General features: G+C 53.5%; 6 protein-coding genes across 6 annotated transcripts; 2 read left to right on the top strand and 4 right to left on the bottom strand.

Moving 5' to 3' along the window:
* Positions 1-617: 617 nt before the first annotated feature.
* Positions 618-2474, bottom strand: tap-0 (Tripeptidyl aminopeptidase; the record flags this gene model as incomplete). The annotated part of the gene is made up of 2 exons (XM_037315520.1): positions 618-1556; positions 1617-2474. The coding sequence occupies 2 exons, from the start codon at positions 2472-2474 to the stop codon at positions 618-620; spliced, it is 1797 nt and encodes a 598-aa protein (XP_037185970.1).
* Positions 2475-3044: 570 nt separating this feature from the next.
* Positions 3045-3794, bottom strand: indc11 (the record flags this gene model as incomplete). The annotated part of the gene is made up of 1 exon (XM_037315519.1): positions 3045-3794. One exon carries the CDS (start codon positions 3792-3794, stop codon positions 3045-3047), a length of 750 nt encoding a protein of 249 aa, XP_037185969.1.
* A 1991-nt stretch (positions 3795-5785) lies between these two features.
* Positions 5786-7252, bottom strand: CGCA056_v000257 (uncharacterized protein; the record flags this gene model as incomplete). The annotated part of the gene is made up of 1 exon (XM_037315518.1): positions 5786-7252. One exon carries the CDS (start codon positions 7250-7252, stop codon positions 5786-5788), a length of 1467 nt encoding a protein of 488 aa, XP_037185967.1.
* Positions 7253-8350: 1098 nt separating this feature from the next.
* Mutanase-1 (Mutanase) lies at positions 8351-11456 on the bottom strand (the record flags this gene model as incomplete). The annotated part of the gene is made up of 3 exons (XM_037315517.1): positions 8351-9720; positions 9930-11060; positions 11201-11456. 3 exons carry the CDS (start codon positions 11454-11456, stop codon positions 8351-8353), a joined length of 2757 nt encoding a protein of 918 aa, XP_037185966.1.
* A 1795-nt stretch (positions 11457-13251) lies between these two features.
* Positions 13252-13953, top strand: CGCA056_v000255 (uncharacterized protein; the record flags this gene model as incomplete). The annotated part of the gene is made up of 1 exon (XM_037315516.1): positions 13252-13953. The coding sequence occupies one exon, from the start codon at positions 13252-13254 to the stop codon at positions 13951-13953; it is 702 nt and encodes a 233-aa protein (XP_037186007.1).
* A 1104-nt stretch (positions 13954-15057) lies between these two features.
* CGCA056_v000254 (uncharacterized protein) lies at positions 15058-16338 on the top strand (the record flags this gene model as incomplete). The annotated part of the gene is made up of 3 exons (XM_037315515.1): positions 15058-15604; positions 15665-16223; positions 16332-16338. 3 exons carry the CDS (start codon positions 15058-15060, stop codon positions 16336-16338), a joined length of 1113 nt encoding a protein of 370 aa, XP_037185968.1.
* Between the last annotated feature and the right edge of the window lie 545 nt (positions 16339-16883).

Genomic DNA, 16883 nt, shown 5'->3' with positions numbered 1-16883 from the left:
CGGGGCGAAAGAGCAGGAAAAATGTATATCTTTTCAGAGGCATGTCTCAGCTTAGGGCTTCTAGCACGTGTAACGTTGGACTTGAGGTGGGAAGACTGGTTCTGAGTAAGACATTATCGCCGGCGGTGAGCTGGGTACACTTAGAAAGTCCCGGCGATGGAGAGTCAAGGGAACGAGTTGTTGTGATGACAGAGAAGTTCAACAAAAGGCTACTACACTTGTCGAGCCAATGATCACGCATCACAACACGTTCAGGCAGAAATCGATTTGTGCTCCTTTCGGGTATTCACAGCTCGGTGATCGCCCTCGGCTTCCGCCTACGTGGGTCTGACATCTGCACCCTGCAGTCAGCTGCGAATCCCCAGATCTCAGTCCCATCCAATGATGACGGAAGAGTCTCAGATGGCGTTCAGCGGGAAACCAGATTACCCGTTGGAGGCTGACTGTGAAGCTTGTTCGGGAGACATATTATCGCAGGCTGACCATCGTTGTCTTGGACCTCCAAGACATCTTGTAATTCCTGTGCTTCCTCCCTCTTAACGGTCACCCACATGACGAAGCCTCATCGCCCGCTCTACGTCTCGCCCATCTATCGAAACCGTGAGGTACGACCGCACTCATGCAAAGGACATCTCGTGAGGCGGCCCCAACCCCGCCACCCTCATCCCCTTCGTCGACGGCAAGCAATCATCCCCATCCCACGGATCGCAGTCCGGCTTGCAAACCTTGCCATCCTCCGGCACAACCCCGCGCTCGAAATACTCCTGGATGACCTTCTTCATACACTTGCTCCCCGTCGCGAACGCGCAGTGGCCAATCGACTCCTGCACCACCACCGTCGACCCGGGGTGCCGCGCGGTCATCTTGTACGCATTCCTCAACGGCGTCACGGGGTCCAGCCTCGAAGAGAGAAACAGTAGCGGCGCCGCAGGCTTACCCTCCACCACCGCCGGATCGTGCGGCGGCGTGCTGAACGGGCCCGTGTACCGCCACTTCGGCCGGACATCCCACGCCGAGCAGGCGACGCGGATCTGCGACCAGTACCCCGCGAACGTGGGCGACTGGCCGACCAGCTCCGCAACGTACGCGGAGAACGCCGCCAGTGTCAAGTTGGTGTGGTCCTCGGCGTCGCCGCACAGGATGCTCTGGCCGCCGTCGCCGAAGGTTGAGGGCAGCGCGGTGCCGTTGGGCGCGGCGCAGGCCTGGTCGAGCTCGGGGATTGACTCGACGGCGTCGTTGAGGAGGAGGGTGTAGTTGCCGTCTACAGCGGCGCTGAGCTTGTCCGCGAGGGGGACGAACTTGCGGTAGGGGTCGTAGAGGGGTCTCTTGAAGGCGTCGACGACGTCGTAGCCCGTGAGGATGTGGGTTAGCTTGCCGTCGAGCACGGAGATGGGCTCGTCGTTGAGACGCTTGACGAGGTCTGATACTCGCGATCGGATGTCCTCCCATTCCGTATCTGAGTGGCGGTAGAGGGCGCACTTTGATTCTGCGGTGAAGCAGGTCTTGTAGAATTGTTCGAGGAGCTCCTCGGTGTCTTGAAGGTTTGTCCTCCAGCCCTGTCAAATGAGGTCAGCAATCTTGCTCCCAACCATCATTGTGATACGCGATGGACTCACCCCTTCGACGTAGTCATCAGCATCCACGATGCCATCAAGGATGACTCTGCCGACGCGACCGGGATACATCGACGCAAAAGTGTTTCCAAGAAGACTGCCGTACGAAAACCCAAAGTACTGCAGCCGCAATGGTCTCTTGTCCTCACGAGCCTGCAGCGGCTTCTGCGCATCGCCATCCCCACCACCCCGGGCGGTAGCAGCCTCCTCGTCACGCAGCTCCTGGATCTTATCCAAAATGTGAACCATGTCCCGAACAGTCGACGCCGTCGTCGCAAACGGGATAATCGACCCATTCACCGCGCTCTGCGAGCAAAGCTTCCCATAACCTTGGACCCTAGCCCACTGCCTCCTCAACGCATCCGGACCAGCACTCATCGGTCCCACGGCCAGCTTCTGAATCATATCGGTGCCGCGCGCCAGGCTGTCTTCACCATAACAATCCGGCCGCGGGGTGGTGAACTGCACGCCGCGCGGGTCCCAGCTGAGGATCTCGTACTTCCTGCGGTCGGAGTCGGCGGTCTCCTGGTGGGCGTAGCCTTCTGAGAGCATGAGCTCGACCCCGGAGCCACCGGGCCCGCCTGGGTTCGTGAATATGGTGCCGCCGAACGCCGGGTCCGAGTCGGGCACTTTGGCCGGGCGCTTGATGATGGCGAGAGTGACGTTGTACGGGTTGGATGCGTCAAGCCAGTCGAGGGGCACGATGAGGCGCGTGCAGTTGTACTCGGAGTAGCAGGGGTGGTATGAGAGCTTGTGCGTGGGCGTGATGGTGTCCCAGTCGAAGTCGTGGAGTTTGTGTTTGCTCGCTGCGGTGGCGGCGCCGAAGAGGCCGGCTATGGCCAGGTGGGTGAGCCAGCCCATATTGAGGGTTGTAAGTTTGATGCCTGAAATGAGCGCCGTGAATTGTGGACTGTTTTTGATGAGATTTCAGCGTGGGTTGATGAAGAAGGGATGAGATGCGGAAGAGGAAAAAGTGCCAATTGGTGCGGGCGCTTCGCTTGGCTTCGGGTGGCTGCCGCGGCTGTGTGAGAGTGATCGATCGATTTCCCCAACCACGTCGCTCATGCAAGCCTGGATTTTATCTTATCGCCCTGCCGTTACACTATCAGTTAGTCGAATTGAGTTTGAGATGGGCGGTGGTGTTGAGATGAAGAAGGGGGAACATGTGGTTTTCAAGTAGGTGTTCAATGTCAGCAAGGAATAAAATGATCCCGACATAATCATTCAGGCAAGTAATGATCTTACGCCGCATGGTCGCGTCCACATCGGCCAAGCGAAATCAGGAAGGTGCTTAAGCATGTAAGAATTGGCGACTCTCGTCATTGCCTATGAATCTCAACTATGAAATGACGAGTCAATCTACTTTCATCAACCAAGAGCAAAACTCGCAACGCTGTGAGAATAGATACACTCGAGCTAGCATCGTCATGATCACTGCTGCTTGGCGTCGCCAACACGAATGATCAATGACCCAACGCCTGTCCCGCTCGCCCACTGGCGATGCGCGTCCTGCACATCCTCCAGATCCCACACCTTCTTAATGGGCACTCTGATCTTGCCCTCGCCCAGCAAGCCAAACATGGCCTTCAGGTTCGGCTCAAACGTCGCATCATCGCGGGTGATGTAGTAAAACCACGTGCGCTTGGGACAGAACGGCACCATGCCGCGCGCCAACAGCTTCATCGTGGGCACCACCGTCGACCGCGGCGCCTTACCATCCCCGCCGAGCGAGTTCAAGTTGCCCCCAAACCCGATCAGCATGCCGCTCTTGGACAAAATCGTCCAGCTCTCGTCCCAGCTCTCGAAGCCGAGCGGGTCAAACACGGCGTCCGCGCCGCCCATCTCCTTCATGGCCGCCATCCAGTTCTTGTCCGTGTACACGAACGGGTGGCCGCCCTCGGCGCGGACGGCGGCGTGGTTGCGCTCCGACGCCGTGCCGTACACCTCGGCACCCTGCAGCTGGCACAGCTTCATCAGCGCGAAGCCGACGGCCCCGCTGACGCCGTGGACGAAGACGCGCTGGCCCTTGGCGACCTTGGCGTGCTCGTGCACCATGGCGTACGCGGTGCCCCAGTCGAGCACGAGCGCGGTCGCCTGCTGCAGGTCGAGCCCGTTGGGCACGCGGACGAGGTACTTCTCGGGGATGTTGACGAGCTCCGCCTCGGCGTCGTACACGGTCATGGCGGCGACGGTGTCGCCCGGGTAGAACTTGGAGGCGCCGGGGCCGTTGGTCTTGACGGTGCCGACGAGGCAGTAGCCCGGGGTCAGCGGAGCCGATTTCTGGAGCGGGTAGACGCCCTTGCGCATGTTGATGTCGGCGCCGGAGAAGCCGGAGTAGATGGTGGCGATCTGGACGTGGTCGGCGGCGGGGGCGTCGATGGTGTCTTGGATGACCTTGACCTTGGACTCGTCGCCAAACTCGGTGATAACGGCCTTGCGGATGGTGGTGGATGCCATTGTGAGTGTGTTGGTTGGTGGTGTGCTGGGTTGGTCTTGAGATGATGATCGATTGAGATGATGTTGCTTCAATTCTGATCCTTTTGCTTGCTAATGATTCTAATGACCCAGTATCTTGAAGACATAACTGCGAAGTCGTTCTCTTTATACTTCAATCCCCCACACGCCGTTCACATACAGCTAGGCAGATGTCGGATGGTGATTCCATCGTCCGCTTCCAACACGCCGTTCAACACTACCAACCAGCGTCCCAAACAACGCCTCGCAAGGCGTCTTTGGCCCGACCCAGCGCCATCTCGGCGCAGGAGCGCATGGATTGACGCCACGATGAGCTTGATTGCGCCGCACGCCGGAGCGACCTTTTGGTGGTGATCCGCGTGTTGGAACTGTGTTGGCTGGCTATGTTCCCAGGTTGGCCATGTCCGCTGTGCCGTGTGGCTGCAGACAACAAACGGGGCCCGACAGACACTGCAAATGAAGAGTTGCGCCGACTGGGAGGATTCGCGCCTTTGGGGGCGCGCTTCGCTCTTTAGCCGGGAGGACTTTGGGCCGCCTCGCTTCGCGCTTGAGGTCCCCCAAGCAATTTCGACAGCGCCTCCCCCTCATTGTCCGGATGCAGTAAAGTCTGTCTTCCGTCAAGCTACGCACGCAGGACCGGTGCAATGTTGGACCACCTGTGACGAGTACAGGGCTGAACACTAGCGACGAACGGGCCGCTGGCGTTTGTTGCTGGAAGACTGGCGTTTGGGAATAAGCTTCGTGGTGGCGTCGTCAAACGGCGTCAATGTTTGAACGCTGAAGCCATTGGGCTGCAGTAAGATATTGGTGAACTGTAGCGCATAAACGCTTGAAGATGAGCCAAAAGTTCCAATCAGTCAGCTGCGAAATGTGGTAAATCAGGTTTGCGCTTCATTGCCAATTTTGCGCCGAAAACTAGTGGATGGGTATTGGACGTCTTCCAAAGTCAACGTTTGTCATTCAAGAGTTGAGTGACCTCTGCTGTTTAGCAAGGTCTAGGGAGGCTAGCCCAGCTGTGAACCCGGCTTGTTGGTACCCAACTTCGCGCAGTATGCACACCTCACCGATCATGATCACCTTAGGAACATCACATTTTGTCCTCGATAATACTCAGTACCACCCAATATTTTTAATTCTTCCAGCCAGATTTGAATCTTTGCCCTTCTAACTCATGTGGAGTGAATAAGGCAATCGTGCGATGTTTTGTGTCGTATTGCGCCCATCCCATGTCCTGCAGCTCATTCATTGTACCTGGGGATCATCTAACCACATCTTCCTCAGAAGCAACGATATGGGACAAGTGGATATGCTGGTGAATCAAATATGGAACAAAATCCCAGTTAGTAGCTAATACGGAGTTATTGATTCCAGCAACAGCACCGGCAGTTGACAGCATGAAAGCTCAAAGCCGGAACGTCGTACACATGATCGTAGCCGTCCATAACTGATGTTGAACTTCGACCTCTTAGTATCAAAGGACACGGTACTAAGCGTCTCTCGGGGGTCACAAGATTAGAGGAGAGAATTAGGTTTATTTCTCATATGTAAATTTTCGCGAATTCTACCATAACTTGATATTCCGCCACCGTATTGCTGTTTGCCGCAGGCCGCCAGCTCTACTTGGCAAATATTACACTACTCTGATATCCAAGCTGTTCCAACGACACCACGCAGCTCTGCATCGAAACAAGGACGACTCACGTAAAGTAGCCCTCATCGTCAAAATTCTTCGGGCGCGATGGCTCCGGCCCCGGGGTCAGACGACGTTTTTTGTCTTCCTCCGAGGAGTATAGATACCAGGGGTTCCTTGGGCCACTCGCTTGCTTTGCGGCCTCCCGTCTCGCGTTGTCTGTTGCGCTGATGAAACACATCCACTCGTCCATCTGTTCGTTCATGACGAGACTGAGCGGATCACCGGCGAGCCAACACCACTCATCCCAGTCATGGTCGTGATCGTCTGGCCGGTTGAAAAGCTCCTTTGGCATGCGAGGTGTGTATTCGTCCTTCCATATCTCCTTGTCAGGTCGTAGGTAACTTCTCGACCAGCGAGTCGGATGCGGCCAAGGCGTATGTTCCCAGTTGTGACTCCCTGTATAGGGGAACAACTTGACTCCGTGCTCATCGGCGCGGCGAATGACGTCTTCGCGGTAGTGAGGGTTCATTACCTGGACAGCCATCTCCAGCTGCTGCTGCGTCGGTTCCTCGCCGGTTGTGAGCTCGTTGTACAATGGCTGGTAGCTTGAGGCGATGCATGCTAGAGTCACCTGGTGCCTGAGGTCAGGTCGTCGCCACACGAGCTCGCGAAGTGTGGTTTCGTGCGGGTGATGCGGCCACCAGAACAGCAAGGGAAGCTTTTCACCGTCCGTTTCGCTGTCGATACGCGAGAGATCCCCATTCATTATGGAACGCGCGTGAATAGCCTGCCAAACCTCGTCGCTATAGCTGGTGTCAGGAGGGACAATATCATCGACACACGTGGAAAGCCATCGTGCGAAGGGAGTATGGTGGTATACCCCGCGAAGGACGGCTGTCAGTTCGTTAGGGATCAACACAGGTCGCCTCAGTCGCGAATAGCGTTCAACGTTGCCGTTCCATGCGGCCAAAAGAATGAGGATGTCTTTGTTGAGAGCCGGAAGGTCGCGAGGCAGCGGCATGTAGGTGAGCTCGGTGAAGCGGGCCTTCAGTGTTGAGCACTCTGGTGTGGGCCACGATGATGGTCCGGCATGCTTGTCTTCTTGTATGTTGAAATAGTGACCGTCAGTGCGGGTGACATGGAACTTCTTCTTGGGTATTGGGCGTTCGAGTGAGGATCGGACAGCAGTGTCGCCGTTAAGGCAGGCTCCAGGCCTGGGATTCTCCAGTTCGACGGTTCGCGTGTAGTCATCCATGACAGCGTATCTCACGGGTTGGTTGACGATAGCGTCGAATATGTCCATATGGCCATTGTCTCGGGCTTCCTCGGCGATGGACACATCTGGCAGGAGATCAAGTTCGTCGTAAAGCGCCTTGTACCCCGCAGCAGCACAAGCACGCCCGACATTGTAATGCATATCTGGGTAGCGTTGAGCCAGGGATCTATACGTGTCTTCCGTGGCGAGGTCAGGATACCATATGCAGTACGGCTTCTCTGTCTCAGAAGACATCTGCGGGACCTCATTGCTCATAATGAGACGCGCATTGCGGGCTCTAGCAAATTCTCTTCCCTTTTCCAAGCAGAGCTGTTCAACTTTGTCGGATCTCGCGAAACTCTCATGATGTCGGATCCCACGAATAATGTAGCAATCTTCCACATCTAAGAAGTCTGCTGGGAGTTCTTTCCCATTGAAAGCGGCCAAGTCCATCGCCTTATAGTCTTTCGCGGGCGTTTCATCGCCTGTGTGGCTGGCTGTTTTTGTTGGCGAGGTAGACATCTGTCTGAGGGAATGGCAAAAATGCCGTAAAGTAAAGGGCAGAAGAGCACAGCCTGTCCGATGTTTGCTATATGGGGACTGCCCGCAAAATATGATCGTACGCTGCGTCGAGGATGTGCAGCGCGCGAGTCTCGAAACGGCGAAGCGACGACAAATAGAGAACGACATCTTATGCCCGAATGTACGTTACCATGCCAATATACACAGCTCAAAAGTGATCAAGAGTAACGAAAGGATAGCGTATTGTTTAGTCGAAAAATGAGGTTGGTGATCAGTAGCGGCAGGACACGTTGGGAGGTTCAACCCTTTTGAACTCAAAGCGAGAGCGCCATTGCCTGCTAAAAGTCCATATACCCCTGCTTGTTTACAGGGGTAAAGCATGACCTGATGGGCCGAACTATCCTAGTCATCTAGCAACAAGCTCGGAAGTCGATTGTCGAGGTACTGCACAGTCACTGAAAGGTACCAGGAAAAGGAACCGCCTAATTTTCGTGTGTCTGCGCGGCTTTATTTCCTGTGCATTTGCTTACTACTATCGAAAGCGATAGTAGCGACAGCGACGATAAGGACGAGGACAAGGACGACTATAACGATAACGACGTCAACAATAGAAGCGACGACGACGACGACGACGACGGTCGTGGAGTGATTAGAGTGTGGCCACAGTAAAAGTAGTCGCTCTAGCATAGGAAAAATAGGCGTTCTCCGGGTGAAGGGGGGTTGTCAATGGTGGGATGATTGCCCCGGCAGATTAGCTTGTTGCCTCATCGTCTTACAATCTTCAATGCCACGGAATAAAGCACAACTCTTCTGGGCTGAAAATTTGCTTTGGCTGACCTAGGTATCTAATTTCTAGGCACAAACGTTTACAATCTTTTGGATCTTTGCGTCCTGGGCAACGAAACTTTCGCCAAACAACTTGATCTTGTCCGCAGAAAGAGCCCTTCTCGCCGCCGCCGCTTCTGCGATGGCCTGTGAAGACGTTCGCTCCGACGCGCCGCCATAGGGTCCAATAAGAAGCGACAGAACGGCAAAAGGCGCCGATACAGGATCACTCACAATGCTTTCAATGGTGAGGGCAGTGTTCCCGAATTCCCCAATAACTGCCGCAATACGAGCCACCATGGCGGCGCCGCCAAACGCAGCACCCACAACCTCGCCAGCGAATGGCAGAACGAACAGGACAATGGAAAGGATCTCGAGCACAAGTCTTTTCTTCAGGAGGTCGCGCTGTGCGGCGCCAATACGTTTAATTTCCTTCATGTTCTCAATGACGCCCTCGAGCATCAAAACGGGCATGGCAACGGCCGTCACCATGTCACCTGTATCATCAGCGTAGCCAAGGCCTGCCATGACGTACATATTCAAGACGCGCATAGACAAGTCGCTGATCGATGGCAACGCTGCCTCAATGACGTCCTTGGGGTTTGACACCTTGACCTTGTTGCTGCTGACAGGGAGACCCTTTTTGTAAAGTTGGGCTTCACGGCAGTGGACCTTCGTCCCCGGGGGGCGCCAGTCAGGTGCATCGACGCACTCACCGATTTGATGCCAATCGCCGAAGGAAATCCAGTCCTTCTCAATACCGAGGTCTTGTTGAACAGCAGCGTAGAACCCATCCGGATCAGAAAGGGTGTAAGTCACAGACCATGACTCACTCTGCTGCCAGAACTTGTCCGCCGGAGGGCAGGGCCCTTCCCTTGTCCTGGACCGAACGGTCCAAGAGCATGTGAAGAACTCGTTTCCGCGCCCGGTATCGAAGTCCATATAAGACTCCAATTGAGGGCTGATCCTCTGCTTGACATAGTCGGCATAGTATCCAAAGACAGCATCGTAGCCGCTGAGAGCGTCCTTGTAGTCCGCCTGAAAGCTATCAAGAGAGTCGGAGAGTATGCGAAGGGCCCAAAGGTTTCGGCAGACAGGGTTGTAGGTATCGTCATTCATGACCTTGACCAAATCATCGAGAGTTTTGGGCCTGACACTCGGGTCACACGTAGTGTCGGCGGAAAGGATGCTGGGATAGACGTCGTCCTCTTCGATGTTGTACTCTGGGACAAAGTAGCCAGCCTGCCAGAGATCTGTTGCCTGGCCCAAGTCTGGATCAGCGCAGATCGACGGGCAGTGCCCACGCGCGCAATTGAACGCGCATAAGCCGTGGTCATTGGCGGTGCCGTCAAGATGGCGTTGCTTTTGCTCGTAGGCTCCATGAGATTGAGCGCCCCCTGTGCAGAACAGTAGCACACAGCAATTGGGCAGAAGCCATGAGAGCAGGCAAAAGAACATAGATTATCAAAATAAGTTGACGCGCTCATGGCCTGGCCACGCGTGCATGTGCCCGGTAGGAATGGCGATACTGTGGCGATGACGGTAGGATGCTCAACTGTGTCACAGGAAGAGCCGGGGCAGAATCCCCAATTGCAAGAATTCTGACAGAGCCCTTGGTAGTCGCTTGTTTTGCCAGCTGCTGGATACGCCGTGATGCCCTTCCATTTGGGCTTTTCGACCTGCGCTCCTAACTTTGTGCAATGACATGCACCCTCCGGACAGTAGCCGTAGCCAAATGTGAATTCGCAAAGAGTCGCAAAACCGGGAAGAGGTCCTGTACCCTCAACACAGACCTGGTCTGTACGGGAGTGTGGCTTGGCTGAGATGGAGCCTGCTGCAGTGGCACTGCCGACCCAGGCATTCCAGTTGTTGTAGCCATTGGTCTTGCTGCAGTCTGTGGTGATAGCGATCCCGGCTACTTCAGCAATAACTGTGCCACCGCGAACAACACGAATATGGACTTCGCCTGTCTGGTCGTAGTACCAGGCATTCCCATGGTAGAGACCAACGCCTCCTTCGGGTGTGGCCGCCCAGGAAGCCTTCTGCTGAACCCCTCCGACAGTGACCTCGATAGTGGCAGACGATGCGAGCAGCGCTGTGAAGTAGATGGCGTCTTTAGCTACGTTCCAGGGATGAAACTCGAGCTGCAACTGCGACGCCGTATTACCGGACGTGCCGCCGTCTTTGCAACTTGTTGCGGGGTTGGGTCTGTACCAGGCTACCAGACGCTCTGAATCGACTGTCGTCGTGTTGTACTTGTACATGTCGATGGTGAATGGAAGTGTATCCCGCCAGCCATCATGTGGCAGAACGAAATTGAAGGGAGCTTTTCCAATGGTAAAGGCCTCGAGAGAATTATCTCGCACAGGTCCAATATGGCGTGATTCGCCGTAGTCGTTCCACGAGATAATCTGGACAAATTCGGGACGCCACCAGAGAATCTGTTGCCACCGGTCGAACCAGAGGTCATCCCCTCGCCACATCCAGTTCTTTTCATAGCCAGGAAGATTCGTGTAAAACCATGGAGACGCCGCCATCATGTAGGGCTTTCCGCTGAGGTACTGCTTATAGGACGCATCTACGTAGGTGTCCATACTTTGGTCACCCCACGGCCAGGCCGCCCAGCTGAAGAGGCCATCAGCAACGCCATTTGATTTAGCCATTGCTGGCTTCGCGCCAAGGGACGACCAATCGGGGATGAAAAAGCAACCGGTGGCTGCCTTGATCTCGACCCAGTCTTCGGCATTGTCAGGGCCCTCGAACGTCGACACAAATGGTTTACCCTGGTAGTGGAAGTAGGTGTCAGAGCCAGCATACTGATTAATCAGGCCCTGGACAACGCTTTTAGGCCACGGTCCGTTCCCAGCGTAGTCGAACGAGAAGAAGAGCTGAAACCCCAGTGAAGACGCGTGTTCAAACGCATCGGCAATAGACCTCTCATTCGTTGGTCTCCATAGGCCATGTTGAGTGCGAAGGCATCAATATGAGCCGCTTTGGCCTTGGCAATGTCATCGAGCCAGTCATCGGCTGTGTAGTTGGCAGAGTTGGTGATCATGAAGTGGGCGAAGACAGCTTGGGCTTGAGCCAGTCGCGCCCAGGCAAAGATGCCAACCAGAAGAGATAGAATTCTCATTGCAAAAGTCAGGGGGTAGATGTGAGCAAACGAAGATACGATAATGGTAAGTTTGAGCGTGTAAGAAGAAAATGACGGCAGGAGCGCGGCTACTTGTGCAATGGAAATACCTTCCTCAGAATATGGTCCGACATGGAATTTTAACGTGCATTTCGAACCTAAAAAATGAGGTTCAACTGCAATTAGATCTTTGTCCGTTTCTAAGTCGGCCTGGCCTGCTGTAGGCGTGAGGCCGTGTAAGCGGATCTCAATGGCGAAGTCTCTTCCATTGGTCCGCACAAGCGGCACCGACGGAATTGGCGGGGCCAAGATACCACTCATGGATGCTCAAAGTCCCTAGGGCGACGTCGCATTCTGTTCATCTTCCAACAGGTTGGTGCAATTAAACACGCGGGTGGATAATGGATTGGAACGTCCTCCAACAACCAACAATCACCTGCCACTGCGCGCGGTTTTGCCCGCAACCGACACATTCTTGTCTGCTCAGGCCATCCGTCAACTCGGACTCCACTTTCTACCCGCCTCAGCCGCCTGGGCAATCTTTAAAATCTCTTTGGTTCAGGGGTTCCCGAAGCTTAGCAATGAGATGGACCCTTGTCAGGGCACAGTCAAGCTTTAGACCCCGGTCGAAGAAGTCTCTCACATCCGACATCTCATGAGTCAAATGAGCGAATGACCTGCATCTTCCCACGACTGGCCTGCCTAATGTGTACAATCCGCCCGCTTGAAATGCAGTCTGCAATCTGTGTTGGTTCTTGTCTTAAGCCTGGAAGCTCCGCAATTGTGACAGGCTGTTGCCCCCGCTGCAGGCTGCAGCAACTCAACATGCAGGCCGAAGTCCATGGGTTGCAAGAGAAGTGCCTGATTGATGGTTTTACTCAGGCAGAAGCCTCACCTGCGGCGTGAACAAGACCTCTAACCTAAATTGTACTTGAACCGGCCCTGGATCAATGGATCATGTTTCTTGGCTGTCACATTCAGCAAACACCAGCCGGCTCGCGGCTCAATTCCGAGCAAAGTCACCCCATAATAGCTCAGTCCTGGTAGTGGCTACTACATCAATGGAGTTCGGCTGGCGGCAAGAGCTCCTACCTCTCGCATGATGCGGTTTCCAATGTGCATCTGATCACAAGATGGACGGAGATGATGTCTGTTTCTCCGTTTAGAGTATGCCGGGTAATAGATGCCTGTTCTGCAACACCACTTTCGCTATTACTAACGGCCAAAGCAGAGATTTACCTTTTTTGAAAATGGTACAGCTGTTTGTCCTGTACATGACTACTACAGTTTCAGGGGGGATGGGTGGGTGTCTGATTGAAGCCACTGCCCCTCTACTGTTCCTCCTGCTTGGATGTGAAGTTCTGCTGTGTTCATAAAATTACTGCCGAACTTGACTTTTCCATGGCAAATCTTTTCTCGGATGTGCCGTCAGGAAAACATCTTATTTTAAGAAACAATTTCTGCTCCGAATTCTCTACCCATACGCCTGCGAACACATCCTCTATTCTTTTGAGAATCCCCGTCGCCTCTTGCTCTCAGTACTCCTCACGTCACCAGGTCTTAGCACGACGACATCATGAAGTTCCTCGGTCTCTAACTACTTCTTTTTGGCCAGCTAGCCGTCGCTGCCGGTCCTTCTCACGCCTTTGAAACGGTCTTGTACTACATTGCCTACCGGCTGGAATGGAAGATGTACGGGCAGTCTCAGAGGCTGCTGTACCCTGTGAGATCTCCCATTCCGACCAAAGAAGGCGATCTCATCACGTTCCCCAAAAATGTCGGTCCAGATGGCAATATGCTGCCATTTCCCGACTTCGTCTGCAGGTATATGGACAATCCAAAAGCCAAGTGTAACGTCCAACTGGACCTCGACAATCCTGAGCGAACGGCAGAGTTGTTACTAGAGGAGGGAAACAACGGCGCTGCGAAGACCCCAGATATGAGGGGGGTTCCCCAAAAAGAGATGTACGAGATCAATGAGAAGAATGATGCGGAAATCTCACCCAAATTGAAGTACTACAACAGCTTCACCGAAGACCTCGCCCAAACATTCAATGCCGCCGCCAAGAAATACGGTACATCCACTTACAGCGAGGTCTACAAGGAACTTGCTGCTGTTGAGCCTCTTTTGAATCGTATTCTCAAGGTACGTTCAGAGGATATGCAGACAAAGCAAAATATTCGAAAGACTTTTGTGGAAGCCTTTATGAAAGACAGTACTTTCAAAAGCTACAAAGGCTCAGTGGACCCTGCGGATATGCTGAAGAACGCAAAGCTCTGGCAAGTAGTCAAGAAAAAGCTGGGAATGGATAATTATCCAGATGATGATCCTAGGATCATGAGAGGGTTAAAAGACTGGGTGGATGGCATAGGTGCTACATACACAGTCAAACCGCAGCCTCTATTTGGTATCGTTGCGTATGGCCACATCTACGCTCTGAAGGGCTGGGAGGGGATGAAAAGAAATCTCCAGTGTCAGCTGAAAAGCAAGAAGTAAAGTTTTCATGTAATTGGGTATCTTTGCCAGGTACAAAAGACTGCGTACATAGTTGATAATTTTTCCAAGGCTACCATGGCCTCAGGTCTGCTATAATACCTCATTGTGAACACTGTGGAAGGTTGTGAAAACACCTTTGTCTAGGCCAGACGGAAGGTCAAATTAAGCACCAGACTCCTTTCGCCCGTCTTTGACTCCTGAGGAATGTTGATCAGGTGAAAGGTTTTGCTAGGGGCTCGACCCTTCTGCAGTAGCCGAAGACTAACCTTCGGCTTCGCGTCCCGTTGGCCTCATACTTTCTGTTAGTTTTTGTGGTTGGCGATCCATCCGCCGGATGAATGGACACATCCGCTCGAACGAGAAGGTCCCTTGCCCCTGCCTTGCCCACACTGCGGGAGCCTTTACTGTTCGCGTCCCCACAAAGAACCAACAGAAATTCAACCCCAGTCGAATACGCTGTGGCCAATTTCGTCCAACAGGGGCAATCTGCCTACCTGAATTCTGCAGCAACTATGATTGCCATCGCAAAGGGCAAGTTGTACTCGGGGTGGGGCGTTTTGCCCAGCTGCTCTTTAAGATGCATGCTTGACATGCGAACCAACAACGCCGAGGGTATCGCTGTAGACGAGAGGTACCACGAAGTACTCGACTGTCGCTCCAGGATTCATTCCGTAGCTTGCCAGGAGGCCTGGCTGGTCCTTCGCGACAGATCCGTTGAAAGTCGTGTGGTACACTAACGGGTCGCGGACCGCAGAAGAACTTTTGTCTCGGCTGAAACGGGACACATCACCGAGATTCTTGGCAAGGGATATCGGCGGCGATTCTGCCGACATAGTCGAGGCATCAACGTAACCACAGACAGCAGTTCTGGCTATAGGCATTCGTGATAATGCCTGCGGTATATGACTCCTCCTTAATTGGTGCTTTCTTCCTGTTCTTTTCTCCTAACTTTTGCTCCTGATCATCCTGAGTGAAAAGTTTTCAACACGCTCTTTCTTTCCTCGGCATACGATTCTGTATTACCTGTTCCAGTTTGGTATCATGATGAAATGTTGCTCTCTTTTGGCTTTTCTGACGGCAGCCCTTGCGGCCACCGATGATTCTATGGCGTACATCTTTTTCGAAAACCAGGAGTTTCTTGCTAATGGCTCCAATGTTGCTCGCATTTCCTGGAGCGAGGTTGAAGGGGCCTTCCAGCACCCTGACCAGGCTGACCTCGCGACATTTGGCGGCCTCGACTGGACGAAACCATATCCGGGCTCTTCAGTTGACGGATTCGAGGCTCATCTTCGTATTGCCAACGATGTCCCATGGCCGGACTCCGTCGGCAAGAATCTGACAACTGAGGTCACTGCCCTCACCTTTGGTCTTCCTGCCGCCTTGATGGACCCAGGCAAGACTTTGCCTCTGCCAATGGACCCTACGTGGTTTATTTGCCGTCACTACTTTGTTAGCGCTCGACCGGATCCTACGGAACAAATCGATCATGCTTGTGGCTTCCTGTCTGCGGAGTGTCGCGCCGATTTGGAGACAAGCCTTACGGGAAACTGGTTCCAGGAGGACCCAGACGTTCCTTGCTCGGCACTGATTCTCGATCCTGTGCCTGTGAGCTGCCAGGGCACACTTGGTCTTGTCCGAGGTGATGCTATCGGTGAGCATACCGTCGATTGTGCCGTTCTACAACCAGTTTCCTAACCTCTCAATTTCACAGCTTTGAACTCGGAATCCCTGCAAGATGCTTCCATCGCTACAGCCTATGTCACAGATCAGATCACAGACTGGTCGTGGATGATTGGCACCGGTGCCGTGGATGAAGGCAACACGACCGCCTACTATGACGCGTCGAATCGGACCTTCATCATTGGTACTGTATTCGGATACAGCTCTAGCGTTGATGAGACTAAGAGGCAGACTCCAAAGCTGTGCCTTGCCTGCCTCCGTCCCGAATGGGTTCCTCCTTCAACCCCCAACGTCACATCTGCTGTCCCTCCCTATTCCTACCCGCCTCAGACAACAAAATCCGCCACGACGACTACTGCCCAATCATCCCAGCCGGCGACCACCGCGCCATCCGGTCCTGCCTGTGTTTCTGGAACGGTATCACCTTACCGCACTAGCGGCGACTTCAAGAAGCTGTGCGAATTCAGTTGCACCTATGACTATTGTCCTCCGACGGCGTGCCAGTGTCTTGAGTACGCTGACACAGCCAAGGCTAGCCCTCCTGTCGTAGACTCTGACGGTTGTCCCCTTGACGGCGTCACTGACGATGAGTATGTACATTTGTGCAGTTTTGCGTGCAGCCACGGGACCTGTCCAGAGGCAACATGCAAGCTCTGCTGATCTGTGTTGACTCGACGCTTTGTTAATGAACAGACTAGCCGATAATTTCACTTCGTCCTGTGTCTGAGTAATAGTAAAGATAGAAGAACAATGAAAACACATGTATGCACCATTGAAGACGTGAAAAATGCGAATACTGTGAGATCAGAATTCAATCCAAGTGGGATGAGCAACTTTTCTAGTCAGACCTAAGTAAAATGATTATGATTCGACCACATGAACCATTTTCGTAGTTTGATACAGAAGCACCACACCAGCAGGATTTCAACAGTCAATCCATAGTTCAGATCACCTGGAATGATATTTCTGGTTGTTACATGAATATCATAAGCCCTGATCCCAGCTTGTGTCTTTGGCTCCGCAATGGTCTCGAGGAAGGCGACTCCAAGCTGGCCGTCTTAGGCATATCACTTGGGCAAGTATCAGATGACAGAGCATTAGCCATATGTGGTGAGATGATACTGTGTCCAATGTCCAATCTTACTATGTGGAATATCTATCGTTGACATCCAGGTAGTAGTACGGTCATGATTCCAGACTGAAGATAGTTAGTTCCTATATTCCATCATCTTTGTGATGCTTAGTGATTG

The sequence above is a fragment of the Colletotrichum aenigma genome, assembly GCF_013390185.1.
Source record: "Colletotrichum aenigma strain Cg56 chromosome Unknown KSG_Cg56_contig01, whole genome shotgun sequence".
Taxonomy (NCBI): domain Eukaryota; kingdom Fungi; phylum Ascomycota; class Sordariomycetes; order Glomerellales; family Glomerellaceae; genus Colletotrichum; species Colletotrichum aenigma.
Note: the sequence above shows the minus strand (reverse complement) of the source record. Positions and strands in the feature narration are given on the sequence as shown.